Consider the following 22,588-nt stretch of genomic DNA (forward strand, 5'->3'; position numbering starts at 1 on the left):
AGTCAGTTGTTTTAATGAATGGAAAAGTGGCAAAAGGCACAAAAAAGTCCATTATACTGCTTATTTTCGGTTAGAAAGGCACTATATTTGAAAGCCGTACGGTTTGGTGCTGTTTGTTCTGCTTGGTTGGGAATCTTTTATGTATTTTTTTAGTATCTTGTGCCTTTTTTCTTTAAGGGTTTCATTTTTCAATCATTCAAATTAAACGAAACGAAGCAAAAGACAATACTTTCGATATAACCACAATGTTGGAAACAGACTTGCAGAATGCTCCCAACAGCTCAACTTGCCAGGTAGTTCCAAATTCACCACACACAAAAAGCCTCTCTGCCCAGTTACACACAAATAATCTCGGAGCCGGTTCGGTGGTCGACGTTATGACATACCAAAGCAAACACTAGCTCGACATTGATAACCACATTTTCCACAGCCCCACCGTTCAGCTGGCAGATCCGATTTAGCTACCCGGTCCGTGCAGTCGGTTCAGGCCTCGAGGGGTAGACACTTGAACTGGTCCAGGTTTTCGGGGCAAGGAGTGGAATCGCACCATCCGGCGAGGAAGGTGAATCGATTGTATGACATTCCCGAACCGGTTCGGGCATGTTTGCCAGTGGTTTTAATATCCCCTCTATCGAATCCCCACATGGGACTAGTGAAGGCTCAAGTGTCTGGTGGGTTGGCCGGTTGGCCGATTAGTTGAGAAGGGTGAACCGATGAGTGAGCGTTTGCCTGGGGCACAGTTTATACCGTGTGCGCATCTATCATGGCTGATCGATAGGAAGGAAACGTGTAGTCTTGTGTGGTCGGTACCGGGGATGACATATGAATCGAGCAGTATGATTTCTTCGATTTTCATTCGCTCCTGTCTAGCGCAGCAGCGTGTGGTTGGTTGATAGACGCACTAACCGTACCGCTGCTAGGGAAGTGAAAGCAAATATTGACGAAAGCTTCAATAGCTTGGCTACACCTCAGATGGGGTGGGTTTGTAATGCAGCTGAACGTTAATTGTTCCAGGGAATGCCTTAAACGAAGGTGCACCGATCTGTTTGGCAATGTAAGCACAGTCGTTTATGTGGGATTCAAAATGAGCTAGTGTGTATGGGAATGTAAATTTCGAAAAGTGTGTTTGATTTGATTGTTTATAGGACTTTCTTACTTGTCATACGTTATGCGAATGAAAGAGCAATTTGATTATAAATATTAGTTTTACAACATGTTGCCACAAAGACTAAAGAACTGCACACAATATATTTTTCATTTTCAAGTTGAATGATTTAACCTAACTCAAAGGTAACATTAAAGGCTTTAACGTGCAATTTTAAAACCGAATTTCAACGAAATGTCAACGGAAGGAGGCTTCGATTAGACAAAAAAGACTGCCAAGGAATGTTACTTACTGTCAAAGGGTATGGAGTCCTGATGGAACTGTCCCATACAATTTGACAACTTATTTAAGAATTTTGAAGAATTTAAGAATTACTGTACAAATTGATCGTTGGTTCAGTTTGTCTTAGTGTGTGCAGGTCAAGATAACACTAGATCTTCAAGCTCCACAGAAATCCACATCTTATATCGTAACCATAATCCAATCAGTAGTTTCTAATATCTATCCAGCATGGTTTAAGCAACCTTCATACGTTCATTTTTGTTTTTTTTGCTAATTTCCAATCTACACATTATACAACATGTTAGTGGCCAACGGTTACCGAACCCTCTTCTGCATCGTTTGTACCATTTTGTATTGCCAACATTCTTTGCGGTTCTAGCGAATACTGTAACTTTATACCCTCTCCGAACGAGAACAGGCTCTGCCTTTCGCGCGGCAAGACACTGTCGTCCCGTGAAAGTGGATCAAAATATTCCGATGACCACAGCAGCGGCTATGCAGCGGCAGCGACTGTTTCTCTGAGCCAAAAATGCAAAACTCCTCACCTCACATCCCTCCCAACCGTGCCGAAGCTGAACGAATGCACTGCGCTGACCATACCAGCCCGCCGTTAAATTCTTGTTTCGTGGTGGTGATACTAACACAAAAAAAAGAAGTTGTACGAAAAATACGAAAAGTTTAATAAAATACCCGTAACCACAAAAGAAAAACCCGCTGCGAAACGGCCCTATACGATCATAATTCATACACAAGAAGTATGGACGGGGGAGGGGATTCTCTCTCTCTCTCTCTCTCCCTCTCTCTCACACATACACACACACACTTTCACTCCCTTCTCCTTCTTCACACCCTTTTCCGTTCGGTTCCGGCTGGCGGAAGTTTCGGTTCGGAGATGTCGTTTCGGAGCGATGAAATTTTAGTTCACCCGTTTAGTTGGTCGCCGGAAAATATATTTGCATCCCGAATTGCGTCAAACTGAACGACTGGGAAAGTTCACGAGCCAAAAAATGATGTCGGGAAAAATAGGGGGAAAAGTGAACAAAAAAAACAGAATGCAGGAAAATGAAATAAAGCTCTCCGCTTCCCAGCGCCAGCTTCTTTGTAGCTCTTCTTCCCTTTCTTTCTCTTTCTCTCTCTCTTTCTCTCTCTCTCTCTATCGCTCCCTCGATCTCTTTCTCTCTCTGCAGTTTTTTTTGCTGTCTTTTTGTTCTCTTTTTTTATTCCCCATCTTCCCTTCTTGCAGTCGCTAAAGCTCAGTTTACTACCAGACAGGCAAGTGGGCTAAAGCTGCGACTATGGCTGTGTGTGTGTGTGCAAAAAAGGGGAACACTTTTTGGGCAGCATAAAATAGTACCAGCTGAAGGTTCTAGCGTTTGTGGGCTTCTTGTTTTTTTCCCCCTATTTTGCAACCATCCACCACTACTCGAGGACCCAGTAGGGTTTTCCGATGATCTATAGCCGGGCTGAGCGAGATATAAGCGACGACCGTCGAGGGATGAGCGACCTTGTTCGCGACTTATGCTGGTTTCTTGAACGTTACCACCCGAAAGCGTGCCTGGAGCCTGGCTGGAGCTATGGGGAAGCGCAAAAGACAAAACCGGAAACCGAGGCCAGACGAGGAACAGATCCTTAGCGTTCCATCGCACGCTTTCACCGTTTCGCCATGTGCATTCCTTGCTTCCCTCACGAGCCGGGGCGAGTGCGTTTCATCCGCTCGTGTTCTAGTGTATCTTGGCTTTTGCGTTACGGAAGTTGTTGTGCTCCCGGTGTCGGAGCATTTTCGAGCGGGAGTTGTGAGTGTGTGTTTTTGCTTTCTTTTCATTTCTTGCTTTCTTTCCTGCATGTTGCTGCCTCTCAAAAAGGGAAACATTCCGTGAATATTTCATAACTGCTAACAGGGCCAACGGGTTACGCGTCCCAAGGGGGGGGGGGGGGGGGAGAGGTTTTGATCCATCGTGGTGCTGCATGGGATATAGCAACCAGCGTTAGGGACAGCTTTCCCCGTTGGGTGCAACGGACCGGGAGAGACCGGGACCTGCGGCGTCCATTGCACCGTCGTACGTAGTTATGGGGTGGGGAAAAAAGGGCATGAATTACAGCAATTGCTTCACGAGCGACCAGAGTGTCCTGCGTACGGGCTTCCGGGGTGGATCTTTCGGTGATGTGAGACACTTTCGGTGGGCGGATGGAGATTTGCACCCTTCGAAAAAACGAAACTAGAGAGGTGGAAACTGTTATGTATTGGGATAGCAGCTGCATAATGTTACCCCGGTACAGCGGGATTCCTTCACCGCTCCAGCGGGTCCGCTTGCAGGTGTTTGTGTTTTACAAAACTCATTTGTTTCTGTCGCCACTACCGTACACTTCCGGGGGACACTACGGGGTGGCAAAAGCCTACAAAGCTAGTGGTTCTTTAGGGGATTACAGGTGAAGCTACCGTGCTTGGACAAAATAGTTTGTCTTTCATATTTATGTGGAAAGGGAGCATGTGTGTGCAGTTGAGAATTGTATGTTTCTCAGGGGAAATTTGTATTTCATCGTAACACGAGGAAGATTGAAAGCACACTTTACTGTACAGACGTTCCATTTTTAACAGATTAAGTGTGTCCCTTTGTCAAAGAATGAGTTTTTTTCTCATAGTCTCTCTCACAAGCGTTAATGTGAATATTGATTACGTGTCTGCCAATATATTTACGTGGTATGCTGCTTACAGTTTACTCTTTTTCCATACTCTTCCCTGCAATCAGCTACCCCACAAGCTGTTAGGTCACCGTGCTCATGAGTAATGTGATTAAAAAAAACATTGCACTTTTATTCATCGCTTGCGACGCGTCGGAAAAGAATGAACTGACGGCAATAATCTCACGGTGACAGTAAGTAATAGCGTTCCTAGTAAACCGGCGAGCATACCCGGTTGCGTTAATGCTAATTTGACGTGTGACACGCGATAAACACGCGACCAAGTGGGTTTGCTGGGAATTGCAGTTGACGCAGATTTAATTTCGTCCCGCTGGGAGGATATACCGGGCGGGTCAATTAGCTGCACTGCTGCAACGGAAAGCTATCCGAGATGAGTTTTCGCTTTGCATTATGCCCATCAACATAAAAGTAACGATTAATTACAATGTTTGACCATGGGTTATTTTGCGGTTACAGTTACAATAGAACCTCACTCACTGGTCGGGTCACTGTTTTAGTGGCTTTGTTCATTTTTCGGCACCTCAAGCGCCAGCCAAGCTAAATTTGCTAAATTTAATAGAAAGAAGCACCAGAATTGAACAGCTTGGTTTTCATGGGTATAAATGCGAATCGTTCATGTTTTGATCACAATTAATTATTACCTTAAATGTATTATTGTCGGTGCATGTTTGGGGCAACATTTGTACAGTTTCAAAATACATTTTCAGAAGTGTATGGATACCAAGTTCCACACTGGAGCCAATATGAGTAATTTCCTGTACCAAGGTATGGATTTGGGTAGAGACAATTTAGGTTTGTGATTAGTTCCATGGTTAGTATGGCATCCGGATCTGTATGAAATCAAGATGTGTTTCAAGAAGGGTATGGGAATCAATTCTAAGAACAAGGTGGATTAAGCATTACTTCCAAGATTTACCTTAATCTTCACCGACGAAGCAATAGCCATGGTTATTGCTACTGACGAAGGTTCACGCAGAGATAAACCCTACGTGATCTTCACTGACAGTGCAAGTGTCCCTTCTGGCACTTGAATCTGGTACCACCCGTCACTCGAACATCCAACAGCTTAGCAATACACCGAATTCAATGCAAGTCACATTCTGCTGGATTCCTGGTAGTCCTAGGTATTCACGGAAACGAAATAGCAGATCGACTAGCCAACGCAGGACGTATAAACCCGGCCTGCTGCCATAACACTCTACCACGCCGTGACTTCATTCCCCGTAGCAAAACCATCATCGTCAATAGCAGGAATAGTTATTGGGTTAGCAGCGGTCGCTTTTTCCTGAGAACCATCAAGACCACAACACCACCATGGAAAGATCAGAGAGCGCTATCACGACTACGGACTCCTAGGATCGGGCACACCCGACTCATCCACAAATTTTTATTGCAAAAATCCAACCCACCACTATCTTTGCCGAATGCAATGGATATACTACGGAACGCATCAGCTGCAAATTGGTCCATAGCATCACTATCACTAACCTCTCACCAGCCACCGATTGCCAGTCAAATCTTTCAAAATGTCTGCGTATTTTAAATCTATTTTTTATGAAGAACTATTATAAGATATTGTTAGCCACAACTGACTTGCAAAGAAGAAGTTGAGATTTTTAGATTAATTGGATAATTGGTGGATTGCATTAAAGAAGCGAATGAGACTGATACGCTCTATAAACAAAGTCTCTATAAAAATAAAATTAAAATAAAAAGTCCCAGGATTGATATGGAGTCTGTTCCAGTCCCAGGATTGATACGGAGTCAGATTCAGACCCAGGATTAAAGATCAAATCCAAACACGGTATTAGTTCAGTATCACTTGTACACAATTGTCAAAGTCTAATTAGTGCGCAATGCTGTCTGTCAATTAGGTATGGAAAGTACAACCCGATTGATGAACATTTTTAATGGCTGTAATTTATGCCTTCAAACTTAAACCATCAAATGGGCCAATTACAGCAAAGGGCAAACGTTTCAACCTCTTTCCAAATAAAGTATGCTGGTGACATAATTCTGTTCCCGTGTTCTTCCTGCCAATGTGATGCCACTGACAAAACTAAAACAAAAAAACAACAACCAAAAAAACGACTGCCCGTAGTGACTTCAACGGTTCAAGATTTCTCGCCCCAACCGCGAAGAAACTCGCCAACATTCATCTTATCACATTCGGGCACCGAATTCCCGGACAACGCTTGATGCCACTCAGCCGGCCGTTAGCCGATGATTTATGGTTGCGTTCACCTGCGGCGTTGAAAGCACTACCCAGCCTCGCCCGAACAAAACAACTACACGTTCGGGCCACTATCGGGATTGCACTATCCGCCCCCCCCCTCCCAACTATGGGCAACGCTTTGCGGGCCTGTTCGTTTTGGGGCTCCCATCTATTAATCATGCTTTCACTGTTGCTTCGGTTGCTGCACGCGATGGTGAAGCTGGCTATTTGGAGCCTTTCTTTATCTACCTGCCACCGCCCTCGCCGTTCGGTTGCTTGGCGTTTCGGTTTCGGGGAGCTCGGTGTTACCCGTTTCGTTGTGTATATTTAACTCCTTCTTCCGGGAGTTCACAAAAGGCGGGTGGTGGGACCATTGCTAAAGCATCGCAACACAAAGCTGTTTTCCGTTCGCAAGCGTTCCGAAATAGCAAACGATTCCCGAACGGCCAACAGTGTAAGGATGCTGAGTCACACTTATTGTCGTCGTCATCTGCTGTCCATTCGCGTCCGTGTCCGTAGCCGGACGGCAGGCTAGGTGAGTAGTGATGATGAAGATGTATCGCTCGGTGCCGCATCCCGTCAACCGGTGTCCACCTCTGGCCCTCCTTTGCTCCTCTCTCTCTCTCTCGCTCGGCTAGAATTAGTTTCGCCATCCAGTTCATCATTGAGTCCCCTCCGACCGGCGGGAGTGACTTTAGCTTTTGACACTTATTGGAATCGGTCCCGCCAGTGTCGCTTTCCATGCCGACCGTTGGAGTGTATTTGCCATCGATGATTGGATTGGTTTGGCTCGGTTTGGCGAAAGCTCAACACTTGGGCTCCGGGCACGATCGTCACAAAGCAAGGCACGGGGAACGATGACTTGGCCGTTTTCCGTTTTGCTGGCCACCCTCACACTGCTGCTGGTTTGTGCTGCCGGAGCTTTTTTGTTTTTGTTGCCTGCAAAGTTCGACCGTATTCACAAGCATCGTTCGCGATCGCCAAGCTGTTCGAGCGCTTGCGTTTCCTTATCGCGCTCGGTGGCGATGGCGATGCTTGAGAAGGTGGCGATATTGATTCAACGACTACTTTTAATTATCTGCATCGGTTCATTTTCACCCTCCGGCCCAGGAGCGGGAGAAAGTTTTCGTCTTCCCTCAACGCTCACCTCCCTCCATCCCACCACCGGAAGTGATCTCGGTGAGCATCCGATAGCGATGGCGCTTCGATCTACCACCGGTGGCTACATGAGCTGTTCTGCTGTTCGGCTTTCCAAGGCTAGCTTGGATGAATGGGTGACGGAGCTGAGGTAATTCCTGTTTGCCTGTTTATCTCGTTCCGGCGCTCCGTTCGAAAATTGGAACTTTTAAGCACTAACTAAGGGAAAAGGAACGAGAGCAAACTCACCCCCTTACCCCTCCTCCGCTCACTGCTTACACCAGCTTCAAAGCAAACTTTATCGCGCACTGTTTTCGGGATGGAGGTTTTGTGCCAAGCCAAGTAACTTTCCATTCTTCTTGGCCCGGTCACCACGGGCTTTGCATGTTGTTTTGCATTACTTTCTTGCTTTCTTGTGCGCTTGTAATCGTTGGTGCGCTTGTGTGGTAGGTGACGATGATGATGATGATGATGATGATGATGATGATGGCAGTGCGCACGAGATTGAGGTTCGATAATTTTCACGCTCCTCTACGCCGGTGGGGCGACCGCGCACCGCGCCTTCTCCTTTTCCGAAACCGGAAGCACTGACGGGCGGATATGCTGGTCAACGAATTCTCGCTAACTGGGCCCCGGGGGCAGCTGCCAGGATTTTGTACGCTTCGGGTCCGATGAAAGATGAAGTTTTAATTCACTTTTCGCCTGACTGGTTCTGCGTGTTTGCTGGCCGGCTGCGAAGCCACCCTCACCTGGCGCGGTAGTGTGCGTTTGACAGAACTCGGGTGGCGCATTGTAGTTTTTTGGCTTTAGAGTGGACGGGGGTGGCGGGGGGGGCGGAAGTAGCTCAGTTGGAATAAATTACTTTCCCCGCCGAAGCATTCAATGTTTGGTGTTTCATGGTTAGTTTTTAGTCATCCCAGGAGCGTATAAAGAAGGGAGAATGTATGAAAATATGGCCAAAAAAAGTCAATTACATGAAGCATTGTACATACTTTGCTAGTCGGAGCTTTTCTCCGTTTGCTCCGTTTGGTGAAAAAGTTCCGAATTTTGTATATTGAAACGCATTGTTCTACTAGCACAGATATCACGACGTTTACTAACCAAACCAAAAATGAATGTAAATCATCGTAAAGACAAATGAGGGAATATTTAAATGAGAGCATGATTCCAATCGGAGCTTAGCCTGATTGCTAATTCCTTTTCCCTTTGTCCCACGCGGGGGCAAACAAACCCTGAACCTTCCGTCGTCCTTCCATCGTCCTTGACACCGAACGTGCGGACGTGCACCGAACGCTGAGGAAGAACTTTATCGAAAAAGCGTACGACGATTGACTGCGGCCTCGAATCGGGATCGAAGTTCCATCCGATAGCCCACGGCTCAGAGTCTCTGCAGCATGATCGAACGAACGCGTCGGTGAACGGTTCAGCTTTTTGGTTTATCAATTTCGTCGATTGCATTTTTCATGCTGCCGCTGGTCACCGTGGCCACCGGTAAGCCACGGTCGGTTACAAAGGGTTGATGGAGCACACACACACACACACACATTCATACGTGTGGCTGAAAAGGCAAGCAGCAAAGGAAAAGGTTTGCCAAAGAAAACGTTATTACACCGCAACCCCGTTTTTCGCCCGTCGTCCGTCCTTTCGTTCGTTGTCCATCGGATGGCCTTTGGAAGCGTCAAAGCGATTTTATGCGCCACGATGAAAGGGTAGCAGAGGGAAAGAAGGTAAGACCGGGAAAGGTAGTGTGGGTTCAGAACCGGGAGTGTACAGAAAAAGTAACAGCACAAAAAACGTCAACGTCTATCGCTGGATTTCGTGCCAGAACGGACGAACCCATACATCGGTTCAAAATGGGAAAAAATTTCATCCTCAGGTGAGCGTTTTTCTAATGCCCGATAGCAGATGGTGAAGATCTCACCCTACGCTCGGCCCCTAAGCCTTCATGGGAACTGTGCCTGGGTTTGTGTGAGTGCATTTTTTCCCCTCTGTTGCTCGCCGAGAAGAACGACAGCTTACACATTTCATGCTTTTCGATTAGATGAAGTGTTATGGATTTGTACGAGTTCAAAAAAGGGGGTGATAGGGGGGAGGGGGGGGAGTGAAAACGCTCACGAACCACGGGCTGGAAAATGCGCTGCCAAGGTGTACCTGTCCCATCGGCTCGGATGATCGCAAGACACACATTTTACCTTTGTTTATACGCCGCCTACGGGTACAGGGAGCAAACGCGTGCAACTCTACAACAATGTTCGCTGTCAGTAAAAGCTGTCGTTCGCAGTTCGCATTATCGTGTGTTTTTGCTTCATCTTTGCAGCGTATTTCTTTCTTTTTTTTTTTTGCTCGCCCCGTGACCTACTCGGTGAAGGTGATTTTCCCCCATTTGCCCCACTGATAGGAAGATAAGCGTAAAGATAGTGTAAAAGCGCATTGTGTGTGTGCGTGTGTGTGATGCGGAGGACCATCCCTTTCCCATTTCCCTCGCTAATGCTGCCCACACACGCTCCCCCGGCTGTGGACACTTCGTTCACCGTGTACTGAATGATGGCGGGATGATGTGTGCTCACGGTTGGATTCGATTTGAGCCGGATTATGCTGCATGAAGCGAGAGGAAAAGCTTACCCAGCTGGCGCATGGGGCAGAAGCATTGGGGGAGGGGGGTAGATTTTAGTCACGGTGAAGAAATACGAACGTTCCATTTTTGTGTCCCGTGTCCCGTGTCCCTACAAACTAACTACAGTAGTAATGCTAATACTCACCCATCGCATCCCACATCTCGTGTCCCACATCTTAGCACCGCGGGCTACATCTAATACAGTTGGCAGGGGATTAGCGTGTGTGTGTTAGTTGTCGTATTTTCTCCGCCACCGACCAGACCCATCCAGCCACGGGCGTGCTGTAACGTGACGTGCAGGGGAGCATATAAAGGAAACCCATTGAAGCGGAAGAAATGATGGTGTTTGCCATCGGTCAGGGAAAAATGGCACGTAAACGAGCCACCCAAAACAAAGCTCGCTGTGTGTATGTGTGTTTGTGTGAGAATGTGCACCGGTGCAGGGCAAGGTCTAGGGCTTTCCTGCTGCTGCTGCTGCTTGAGCCGCTCATGAGTATGCACACGATCTCACCGGTACTTTGGTGCTGCTAGATTCTTTGCATGGTAACAACAAAACAAAACAAAAAACGGCTACCGGATACGGCTCAGCTGCTACTACACAGCAACAAATTTTATCTTACCCCTCCGCAGGGATTGGGGACGTCTCAGGGGAAGCGTGTCGGCGCGAGCGTGTGGGCCGGAGGGTTTGTGGATGAAAGAATGTGGCAGCATAAAAGCACTTCATAAGAAAGCGAGCAATGAAAAGCGCCTGAAATTGTTGGAATGACGGTTCCTTCGTGATCGTGGGCGAGTGACGCGTGGTGCATGGTCGCAGGGCGGGGTTCAGCAGTCAGGGACAGGAGGGTTGGTTGGTAGGTGGACAAAAAAAGTAGCTACGAGCGTTGAATTTAAGATGTTGGCTTATCGTACTGCTTCGGGAAGAAACCGGTGGGTATGTAACACTAGGTGCCCGCCCGTATGAAGCACACGGCGTAGAAGCCATTTAAACGGAACGGAAAGTTTTATGGAAAGTATTGTAATGTAAAAAGTGTAATACAAGAGTGAGAGTTCACAATAGTATTGCTTCATTATGAAACGCACAAGAAAGGTGGAACAAAAATAAGATAAAATAATACCAACCCCTCAAACAACACAAAGGAAGAAAGGACAAAAAAATACCTCTTTTACACTTAAGATAAGAGTGTAATGCAACCTGCACAACCTTTATGAAAAGGGTATGAAATGCTGCCACAAATGCATATTTCAAGTGCTATGTTGAAAGACCCGCGCTTACAATGCACCGGTCAGTGCCGTGCTGCAAGGCGCACCACAAAAGGTGTGCACCATGTTGCATCGAGAAGCCCTCGCTGGTGGTGAGTCGTGCAGGAGCAGGTGGATGGCAGCAGGAAGCTAAGCCATAAAAAGAACCCAGAAATGATAACATTATGAGGCATTATTGCAGTTATAAACACGTACACTACATCATGCGCGCCACTTTTCACATCCCGCGAGCACCGGGCAAGCCTGTTGCGAGACGGTGTTTGACGGTGAAAGCGGCCAGCCCCAGAAGTGCCAAGCTACTGCTGCTGCGTATGGCTGCCCTCGAATGTATGCTTCACAATGAGGGGCGGAAGGTTAGCGTGGGTGTGTATGTGTGTTTATGACGCATCTGGATGGTTTGGTATGTGGGTATTTTTTGCATTATTTTTCACCCGACTTGCTTTTGCTCACACGGGGTTAGGTTGTGTAATGGGCTATTCCGGGTTTCCTTCCTTTTTGTATGCATTGGTTCGTGTATGTATTATGTCTGTGTGCGCATGAGAGATTGCAAAGATGACCATCTAGGGCAAAGGTTTTTTCCTTATCATAAGAAGCATAAGGAGCATTTTTCTTAGCGCGTGTAACTAATGGCATCTGCAGAAGGGTTGTGAAAAATTACCTGCCCCAAAATGGCACGCATGGATCTGTAACCTGTGTAGAGTTTCTTTCTTTTTTTATAAAACCCCAAGCGTCATTACTATAAAAATACTTTGAGTGTGGTGTGTTTTTGTACATTAGCTAGGAATCTGTAAGATTTGCACTAAAAAACAGTTAATGAAAACACAACTGTACCAAATACTGCGTTCTAGATTCGTGATGTTTTTTCTTCTACATCCTTTCATTATAATCGCTTTTTTTACTCTAGTTTTTGTGATACACCATTTTTCCATCCTGTTTTCGCACATGTGTGGGAAATTTTTACCCATTCCTCGATAATTTCATGTTTTTTACTATGAATTATTAGATGAACAATCGTAACGAATACAAACAAATTCTCAACAAATTCTTGAGCGTTTTCCTGTCGTTCTACAATTGTAGACTTTAAATGGGCAATGGGTTAAGCTAATTGTTTTATATCTTACAAAATAATCATAAATATATAGGACATTGGATAGCAAACTACATGATAGCCCTCAGCTATTGCAGAGTTTTTCATTTGATAGAACAAAAGTAACAACTATTATGTCAAGCGTGGCAGATGATACCACAACCGCTTCGGATGAAAAGACAAAATTTGCATGTACAGGACAACCGTCGCAGATGATAGCACAATTGTAGCACTTGATATTACAATGCTGGTAGCGTCGTACCAGCAAAATACATGCTTCCGCAATTATAACCGCGAAGGGTTAAATTTTGCCGGAAAGGCGTGTATTGATTTTTAATTTAATACTCACAATAATTAAATGATTACCATTAACGTAATTAAGTACATTTACGAAAAATACATGCTCACATGGAATGAAAACAATGCTGGTATGACTATCAACATGTATGCATGAACGCGTTTATACACCCGAATACCTTAAGAGCCCGAGTATCAGAAAGATTTTCAGGTTAATAAGTGGCCCGCCGAACAAATGAGTTTGACACATCTGCTTGAGTGTACGATAAGCCATTTGACATACACTGTAAATAATAGCGGAATTTGGGGCAAGTGTGCCACCTTAAGCAACTCATGTTATAACTCACTAAAACGTGTTTGTCAAAAGCCGATTTAAATCTCATAACTATTTTACATCTTTTTCCTCACTCATAAATGAGTTTCACTTTTAAATAGTGCAAACAAAACTGTTTTTGAAGCGTTTTTAAAAGGGTCCTAAAAGACGTTGTTTTTTGGGCTGTGGGGGCAAGAGTGCCACTCGTATGGGGTAAGACGGCCACCTGGCTAAAATAAACGTATTTCTTAGATAATTGGAAATTATTACGTTTGTACCACTAGTGTATGTATTCCTACATGTCTTGAGTCACTAATGAACCCTTTTTCATTACAAACTGTATCGCAATATGGTTTGTTGGTAGTCTGTTTTTCCGAGGTGGAATTCGGTCGTAATAGCGCACCATACCGCTTCACGCAACAACAATGTTTACATTTTTGACAGCTCGCGCCTATGAAAGATGGTGGCACACTTGCCCCAAATAGAGGTGGCTCATTTGCCCCAAAAGTTGTAACTTTTTTGAAATTGGATTTTTCAGTTACAAAAAGAATGTTTTTTTCAACTAACCACACAACAAATTTCACGTTTTCTCAGCTATACGGTGGTGTAAATATTTTCTCGGTTGATTGTTCGCATGATTTTTGAGAGCTTATTGGGTTTTATTAAAAAACTATAACATTCTGCTCAATTTTGAAACACATAAATCAGTTAAAAACACTGGGCAGCTGTTTGTACAATTGATCATTTAACTAAATTTTTTATGGATAAATGCTTGGTGGCACTCTTGCTCCTATGGCACACTTGCCCCAAATTCCGCTATGTTAAAATTATGTTATGTTCCACGAAATAAACCTTCATCGCTGTTCGTATAAAGCAAAATCCTAAACGTGTGTCCTATCGCTTACACTTGAGGAATGTTGTTGTACATTCTTGCTACCTACAGGAACCTACAGGAACCTAACAGATATTCAATACTAATAGCTAAAGTTTGCTGTATTTCACATGATAGAAAACCTCTCGTAGCTACTTCATTATTGAAATCAACGCGTCTTATAGACATAATTAGTAAAGCTTAGAAATGAAAAAGGCAAAATACCCACACTCACACAACCAGAGGGAAACTTTCTCAATCACCAGCGAAACGCAATTGGCATACACGGACAGCTGCAAATTGAATTCGAATGGTTTGCATCTGTCTGCATGTGATTAAACTAAACTGTTTCTTCTTCCAAAAGTTCCACCCTGCCGTGGGTTTGTACACGATCCACACGGGCGCACATTTTGATTCGCACTGCCCAAAAACCAAACACCCAACAGAAAACGGGGGCACAAAAGTTTTAATACAAATATTAAAATTCCAACTCGGTGCTCGCGCTACCAAGATTCACCCGGGGCCTTTGGCTCACGGGGCACTTTTGCAGTACTGCTACTGCCAGTACAAAACCGAGCGCTACTAAAAACAATGTAAATTTTTACGATTACTTTTATTTGCAGTGCATTACCGGGCGTTATACTTGGAGTGAGTACAGTTCAGTTTGTTGTTGCTGCCGTGCAGCGTGTAATGAACGGTTTTTTGTGTGGAGGGGTGAAGTAAAATTTCTTAAGCTCACCACCCTCCCCGAGTGTTGGCGTTCCTTCGATGCGCCCGAAAAAGCGCTCCCACACCGCAAAACGGGACGTACCATTAGTTTGAGGGCGTCTGTGATGACGGCGGCTGCTGCTACCAGCATTCCTTCAGCGGGAGAAAAGGGCATTTATTTCTATTTCATCCTCAACACACACACACACACACTTTGCAGACACTTCATGAGTCGTTACTACTACCAGTGCTCTGGCACACGATTCCCACTCTAATGTGTTTGCGATTCGGGAAGCCCGACCAAAGCCCAACATTTGGCAGTCCATGGAGGTGGGAGTGTGGGGGATGAAGGAGGTTTCCCGAAATACCGGATCACCGGTGGCGTTACTCTTGTAATTAGAGCAACGAACCGGGGAGACCTACTAACACGAGCGCTATGCTAGCGAACCCCTTGTTCCTGGGTACGCGCGGCCCAGTATCACACAAAACGGTGACGATAAAAGGACACAGTTTTTGTGTCCGTCCGGCTACTGCGTGCCACTGTCTGTGTCCGTGTGTGTATGCAGGGCAGGATGGTACGTTGGCACGGAAAGCGGTGTTTTGCACGATGTACGAGATCTGGTGCCAAAAGCGCAGCGCGCAATTCTGTAATGAAACCGAGGCACGAACTTTGCCCATAATGGTCCGATGGCCATTACAATCCACAAACATTGCCCTTTGCCGTTCAACCGTTGGTTCGGTTCGGTTCGGTTCCGTGCGACACAGGCTGGAATCGTTGGGCTGGTTGGTGTTCTAAGCTCCTTGCCCGCGCCATTCCCCCACCGCTTGCGCTGATGTAGCTCGCGTAGCTCATGTTCCTCGTTTGTGGTGAAGCCGTTTCGCGTTTAAACTCGAGCTTTGCTTTCTAAAACCCACCGCTAAAACTTAAACCCACTGCTCCCCCAATCACTCGGACATTCGTCCGGCGCACTGCACAGCCTTTCGGAGAGCCCCTCGTAGAGCCCGGAGGGGGAGGAAGAATAGCGGGGGTACGGCACAAATGGGAAATGAAATTTGGAACGTATCCAACCGGGTCCGAACGCGATTTCTGGAAATAAATTCCCCCTCTCGCCCGGAGGGAGATATTCCCGGGTCCAATCGGACCAGACGTGTGCTGGACGAACCCCCCCCCCCCCCCCCCCCCCCCCCCGTTTCGTCATCCGGCTACGGCCGGGCTAGTGTGGGTCCACCAGTACACGTTTCCCTCCCGGTGGACGACGAAAGCGGCGGACGTGGCTAGGGTTTTTAAAATAAACTTCCCCAGACACCAAAGAGTGGGTTCAGTTGCTTCTGCTGCTGTCGGAAGAGAAGCTATGGTGATGGGACGGAGAGCGGAGGCGAGAAGAAATCCTGGATGTCGTGCAAGTGGTCGTATTTCATCCCGGCGGCAAACTTTAATCGGTCGTCAGCGGGAGAAATTCCATCCCAAATCTCATCGCTATGTCGGTTCGTGAAGCGGTTCGGTACTGGAAATTGGAGCACACGAAGAACGAGAGCGATCAGGTTGGTGGAGATGGACTGGTTGGTCCGGAGTAAGCTCCAGCAGCGACCAAGCACCACCTGCGAGCTTCTCCGTGTGGTTAAAATTGGTTGTAATAAAAATTGTCACCAGCAAGATTACCAACCGTTTCCGTGGGCCTGATGAATGGTGTAAGCGTAAGCGTTTAATCGTGTGAATATTACACTGACGTCATAGGCACCGAATGAGATAGAAGTGCGAAAGGCAAGACCGTAGTGCCGTAGCGTTGCTCTGCGAGCTCCAATTGTTAGCGCGGTGGTGTCTCGATTCCCAAACTACACCTGCCAGTGAATGGGGGGTTGGGAATTTATGGGTGAGAGACACAAAGACACACAACAAGTCCACCTTTCCAATTCCCACGATGCATGAAGCCTTGTAATAATGCTGCTTAGCCAATGCACGGTGCAAACAAGCAATAGATAAACGACCAAACAACGCCAAAGCCCAGCGCAACATACATTTATTCCCGTAGCACCACCCCAGGGGTAATCTCTCCTACTGTGTCTGTGTGTGTGATCCTCACGCGATCAGGATTATGTTATGCAGCGGAGGAAGAGAGAGAGAGAGAGAGCGGGATTGTTGACAGCCCACCAACTGGCTAGAATGAGCGTCACAAGCAAACGCCAGAACAATTTCCCACCTTTAGGGTCCACCTCGGGTGCATGTCAGCGACACACACACTGTCAACAGCCCCCGGCACTAGGGTGGAATTGTTCCACCATACGAAACAAAGGTGTGTGGGCGTTGACAGTGTAGTTGGAGGGGAGGGGGGTGGGAGGAGATTTTTTGGAAGTTTAATTCCAGCACCAAATTGTGGGAACTCGCGCACAACACCATCCTACGTCAGTGCAGTGGAAAAGCCACAGGAACAGTGCGGGTGCCGAGTGAATCATAGAAGAGTTTTATAATTCTAACATAATTTATTACACTTTCCATTAATAAAATCTTCTTCCGGGATTGTACGCTTGTCCCGCTTTGTCCCGCCGTCCTCCACTACCGTGTGTTTCGTTGTCCCCTTTCACGGTCCACTTTTAACGGTAGGCTTTAGCAGATTGTTTGGTTTTGGTTGAAGTTTTGTTGTAAGTTTTAGTCCAATTTTTCACCTCCAGCTAGGGGGTTCACAGCAACAAAGCATACAGTGGGGGCTGGTAAGTTCACTGGTCCACCCCAAACAACACCGTGGCGTGGCACGGGACACGGACTCGTTAGCTTTTTGTTCGCGTCGGTCGCAGCAACATATTAGCGAGCTCCACACAAAACCACCTAAGCAGGCGGCGACAAATGCTAGCTATAATTTATTGTGCTGTGTGCTCAGCGACCAAAACATACGGCACTGTGCGGGGGGGGGGGGGGGGGGGGAGTAAAGGTGTTCGGGAGGTGTTGTGTTACTACTATTCCCCAGCGAATTGGGCCGGCTGTTGTGTCGCTAGAAAGGAAATGCCGTCGAACAGACCGTGGCCAGCCGGACAGTCGGTGTATTGTGCGGTGCAGTCACGTCCTTGCTGACCATGCGAGCGGGCCAGCAGATAGTCCGGTTCGAGCCGGTCCGAAGGTGATGGTCTGTGGAGTGAAGGAAAGGAAAGAAGGGGAAAAAATGGATGAAAATTTGTGCTACAATCTCGGTTCCGAAAATTGGGGATGTTTTGGGGATTTTTAAGAACTTTTTTTTTAAATAATGATGCATTCAATCGAACATCCTTTTGTGTCAAGCAACGCGCTGTGACGGGGTGTGTGTGTGTGTGTCTGTGTATGACGATTGATGACAAGCGTGTGAACAATTGCACCAAAATAGCCTCAATTTGGTCGAAGGCCCGCGCTCTGCCAACATTGATTTCTTATTTTGTCAATCAACCGGCAATTATTGCTTGCAGGGGGAAAACACTTTTCAGGCCACACGCCACAGCCACAAGCTTGCCGTCGACACGAGCAGCACCGGGTGGTACCGGAACGTTGCTACTTACGTGAAAATCACATCGATTATTTCGCCAATCAATCCGTTGTGTTTGAGCGGCATTTCGGCAACCTCACAGACGGCCCGCAGCAGGCACGCCCGCCCATTCCGCCCCGCCCGGGACAGGCCCTGCTCGAGCAGGGTGTACAGCTGCCGCCGGCTCTGATCCTCGCCGGCCGGCCGATCGAGCGCCCGGTTTTGGAACACCGACTCCGGATACGGATAGATGATGGTGGCCGGTATGCGGTAGTTGGCCTGCAAATTGTACGTATTGACGATGACGCGCGGCAGCGGATGATGGAACCGGATGGGTACGATGAACCCGAGCACCACTTTGGCGAGCCCACCGTTGATGGGATAGTTGAGCCACCGTTTGGCACGTTCCAGCCGGGCCGTGATTTCATCGTCGTTGGAGTCGGTAGCAGCAGCAAGCAGCACGTTGCAACCAATGCAACATAGTAGCACGGTGCAGGAAAGGACCTTGGCGGACAGCTGCATCCTATGGAAACGGTGCTAGCAGGCCGCAGTTCGTTTGAGGACGGAAGTATGACAACTGGGCCGCACGGGCTGGCGTTTGGTACAGTCACTGCAAGTCCAGCACGGTGTAAGATGCGCTCTGCTCGAAGCACATCTTCTTTTGGAGACGGCTGCCAATTAGTTGTGTCAATAGACGGTACCATTCGAAGATCGGCTCGAGGAGGTTTGAAATGACGTTAAAACTTGCTGTATTGGTTTGATTCTTTTTTTCTCCCAACACCGACCAACGCTTTTTCTTCGCTCTTCTAATCAAACCCCAAATCAGAGTCAAATGGTGCCGCTCTCGTTCGTGCGGTAGAATGGTAACGGGCACGATACGCGGAGGACAGAGGAAGCGGGGAGCTTTCGCTAAACATCGGCAACAACGGCGACAGCCATTAGTCGAACGATGTAATGTAAATACGGTTTTTGTGCGCACGTAAGTGGAGCAAAATTGGGTAAATAAATAACTCGTCAAGCGAGCGAGCGAGCGAGTGATAGCGGTGCCGGTTGTGACGGTGCGACGAACCCAAAAACCCGCGCCCAAGCCAAGTCAAGTGTTGGCCGGGCAGCAGAATGATGGCGGTGGAGCGTGGTGGAGCGTGTTGGTGGTTGGTGCCGCGAAGGCACTTCCGAGAATCGAAGCTTCGATGTTTTCAAAAGTGAGTTAACGATGAAAAGGCGGTCGATTTAATTGAGTTCGCTCATTAAAGTGTTGAGCTCGAATACGTTTTCCGTAGCAGCGGTAGCTCGGTAAAGGGATGTATGTCAAAGCACTTATTTCAATATGTAATGTAAACCGTTTATTCTAAAGTATATAGTGTTGTTTACTGGGAATTTCCTGAATTCGTTCCTGATAAAAAAAGAAACCTAAATTCTATAACGGATAGAAATCATTTCATAAAAATCGTCATAAAAATATGATCATCAAATACAGGAAAGTTTGTCTTTTGGAGAATTAAACTTTCCATTGCTTTTTACGTAAAATGTTTGATAAACAAATCTTAGCTTTTGAAATTTAACGAATATTTTTTCTCTTAAAAATGGATTTAACGGAATTTTGGATCCTTATTAGCATTGTAGAAGCCTTATTATATCCTTCATCATACTTTTCCCAAGTGTAAAGCTACAAATTGTGAAAACAAAAAATCTCAAATCTGAATATTTTGTATTGGTTTCGACGAAAATACCCTTCCGCGCTACATAATCTATTTTTACTTCTGCATCCAGTTTTACCACCTACACACAGGATTTGAGCCTTGATTAGCCGTGTCCTTGGGTGACCAAATATCACTTTCAATCTCGTGATCACTGCCCCCAGGGCACTCATAACGCTGTCCCTCTAAAGATAGCTCTTTCGAGGTTTCGATGACACTTTGGTGGATTTTTTGCTTGTTTGATGCCCTTGCTATGCGAGGGCGTTTTTGTTTAGCGAACCCCTTTCCTTGCCGATCGATGATTGATAGTATCTATTTCTCTTGTTTTCGCCAGCACTTGACAAGGGGCATCCTGTTCATCGCCGCCCCCAGGGCATGGTCGGGGGCCGCCCGATCTCAACAAAATGGACGCGAACGACGAACTTTCGTCCCTTCCGTAGTGCCGCCGTTAAGCTGCTTTTCTAAGTGAACAGCTCCGCCCGGGCGGAAGCATAAATCAGGCATAAAGTATCTATTAAACGTGCGGCCTTGGTATACGGCAAACCGCCATACATCACGGTACCAACGGATGATGCCTGATGTTGGGGCCGCGGTGCGATGGTGTAAACAAGTGAAAGTGCCGCTGCTAGCCGGAGCTCGAGATAGTTGCCAAGCGCTTCGGGCAGGACGGCCGAGCTATGTTACGCCTGTGTGTCAAGCGACGAACTGTGGCTGGCGACAGGGCGTGTACATTGCGTACGCACGGTAGGAAGACGCCACAGCAGCAGCACTAGCACCAGCAAGGAGCAGAAATATGCACACGTTCACTAAACTGCAAACATTCCCAAACCGTATTACAGCATATTTGAGGACAAATAACAAACAACAATAAGCAGCGCTAGAAGTGGTACGAAATGGCAACATAAAATCCGTGTTTTTTCCCTCCCACTTTCGCTCGCCGTCGGCTCGCATGGGGCAGGAGAAGGAAACGCGAGTTTCCTTTGCCTTTTGCTGGCGGTTGGGAGAGGTGTGTTTTTCTTCATGTTCCCCAATGACGACGGCGAAGATGATAGTGCTATCAAGAGGAGGGAGCAGGGATTCGAGCAACTATTTGGTGAATGGAGGAGGCGAGGAGTATGTTGCAGGAAAGGGATGCAAGGAATCGGTTGGAATATGAGTCAAATATATCCGGGCAACATCGTTCTTCCAGTAAGGAAGCACGAGTAGCGCGTTTCGGTTGAAGAGCACACTGAGGGGAAGGAAATGTTTGCCGCAAAAGCGACACAGGAAAGAATAATACAAGGCAAGGTGAATGTGTGTGTATGGCAGTTATCGTAGATGTGCAAAGAACATTACCATCCCCTCCCCTGGAAGTTGTTTGATATTATTAAAATGAATCAGAGCATGCAGAACGGTTAATCGTTTAACAGGAGGTGAGTTGTATACATTGTACATCGGTTCGATGGGTGTCTTCGGCGGGGGCTTCGTTTTTGTGCGGTATTGACTTACTTAAGCTATGCATTTAATACTCATTGAAATGTTCGATTAAATTATCAACTTTTATCACTCTAAAACTGAAGTAAAAGAGTAATTTCTAGGAGTATAAAAGCTAACTAGTATAATTTATCCGGTTGAAGAGATATTTAAAATATAATATCTTTAATAAATTCCTTATCTCTTTTTAAAGACAACTTAATCATCAGACATCTCCTAAGTCCATCGGAAACATCAAGCGAAACTAATTTTCATTCAGGAAACATTCAGGCTGGAATAGGTCCCACAACTTACGCTGTTCTTGGCATTGATCCCAAACAAATATAGGTCTAAAATCTAAATACTGCGCCCATATCGTTCATAGAACTGATCTCGAGCTATCATAGGTTATAGGAATTGATACTAACATGGTACTGATCTGGAACCCATACCGAACTTATCATTGTTCTTCAACCCGTACTAGTCATTAGTGATGGGATATATGAAGATTTCGTCGGAAGCGATTCCGGCTAGCTCCAAAGTTTTCTGGTATCGATTCCGGATAGTAGGTCCGGAATCAGTTTTCGGAATCAATCTCGGAATCGGCTCCAGAATTGGTTCCTGAATAGGCTCCGGAATTGGTTCCTGAACAAGCTTCGGAATTGGTTCCGGAATCGGCCCCATAATCGACACCAAAATCGGAATCGTAATTGGAATATACTCCAAAATCAGAATTGGCTTTGAAGCGGAGTAGGTTTTGATTTCTCCATAGGAAAAGACGTTTGGGTCGAATGATGCTAAGTATTGTTAGCCTAAAAAAGAACTTGTAAACGATCCATTCTCATATATATTTCCGGACTGATTTCGCTTCTGAAACTTCTTAATTCATTTCACGAACTATTTCTCATTCCGGAGTTAATTCCATTTCTGGAGTCAAGTCTGATTCCGTTACCGGAGCTAATTACAATTCCCAGGTCGATTTCGACTCCGAAACCAATTCAGACTCCGGAGCCGATTCCGATATCGGAATCGATTCAGAATGATATTGAAACAAAACCTGTTCTGGAACTGATACTGGACTTAAAACGATCCTCTAACCGGTCCTGAACGAATGCTGCGGATCTTTCTGATACATAAGATACAACATAGAGAGAAGATTGTTCAACAACTCAAGTACCTCCACTATCCTTCCTATCAATCTTTCAAAGGATATAATATCATCTGCATTCATCCATTCAACCGTAAAACCATACCATGTTTTATTTTTTTAGCAAAATCTTGCAAAAAAAAAGGCTTGCGCCACTTTCTACGTGTGGCAAAGTTTATCTAGAATATAGCTCCCGGTAACGGTACCGGCATTTGACA

The 22,588-nt window shown here is 46.3% G+C and overlaps 2 protein-coding genes across 2 annotated transcripts in view; one reads left to right on the forward strand and one right to left on the reverse strand.

Annotated features, from left to right (window-relative positions):
* Nucleotides 1-16,551: 16,551 nt before the first annotated feature.
* On the reverse strand, nucleotides 16,552-18,750 carry LOC4577257 (uncharacterized). Its single transcript, XM_001237404.3, has 2 exons — nucleotides 18,109-18,750; nucleotides 16,552-17,707 (listed from the first exon to the last, which is right to left on the reverse strand). The coding sequence occupies exons 1-2, from the start codon at nucleotides 18,594-18,596 to the stop codon at nucleotides 17,539-17,541; spliced, it is 657 nt and encodes a 218-aa protein (XP_001237405.2). The 5' UTR covers nucleotides 18,597-18,750; the 3' UTR covers nucleotides 16,552-17,538.
* Nucleotides 18,751-18,833: 83 nt separating this feature from the next.
* Nucleotides 18,834-22,588, forward strand: part of LOC1272986 (acetylcholine receptor subunit alpha-like 1) — a 91,506-nt gene continuing 87,751 nt past the window's right edge. The window contains exon 1 of the mRNA XM_061646966.1: nucleotides 18,834-21,058. The gene's annotated coding sequence lies outside the window, so the exon portion shown is untranslated. The remainder of the gene's footprint in view (nucleotides 21,059-22,588) is intronic.

Source organism: Anopheles gambiae, chromosome 2, assembly GCF_943734735.2.
Source record: "Anopheles gambiae chromosome 2, idAnoGambNW_F1_1, whole genome shotgun sequence".
Classification (NCBI taxonomy): Eukaryota; Metazoa; Arthropoda; class Insecta; order Diptera; family Culicidae; genus Anopheles; species Anopheles gambiae.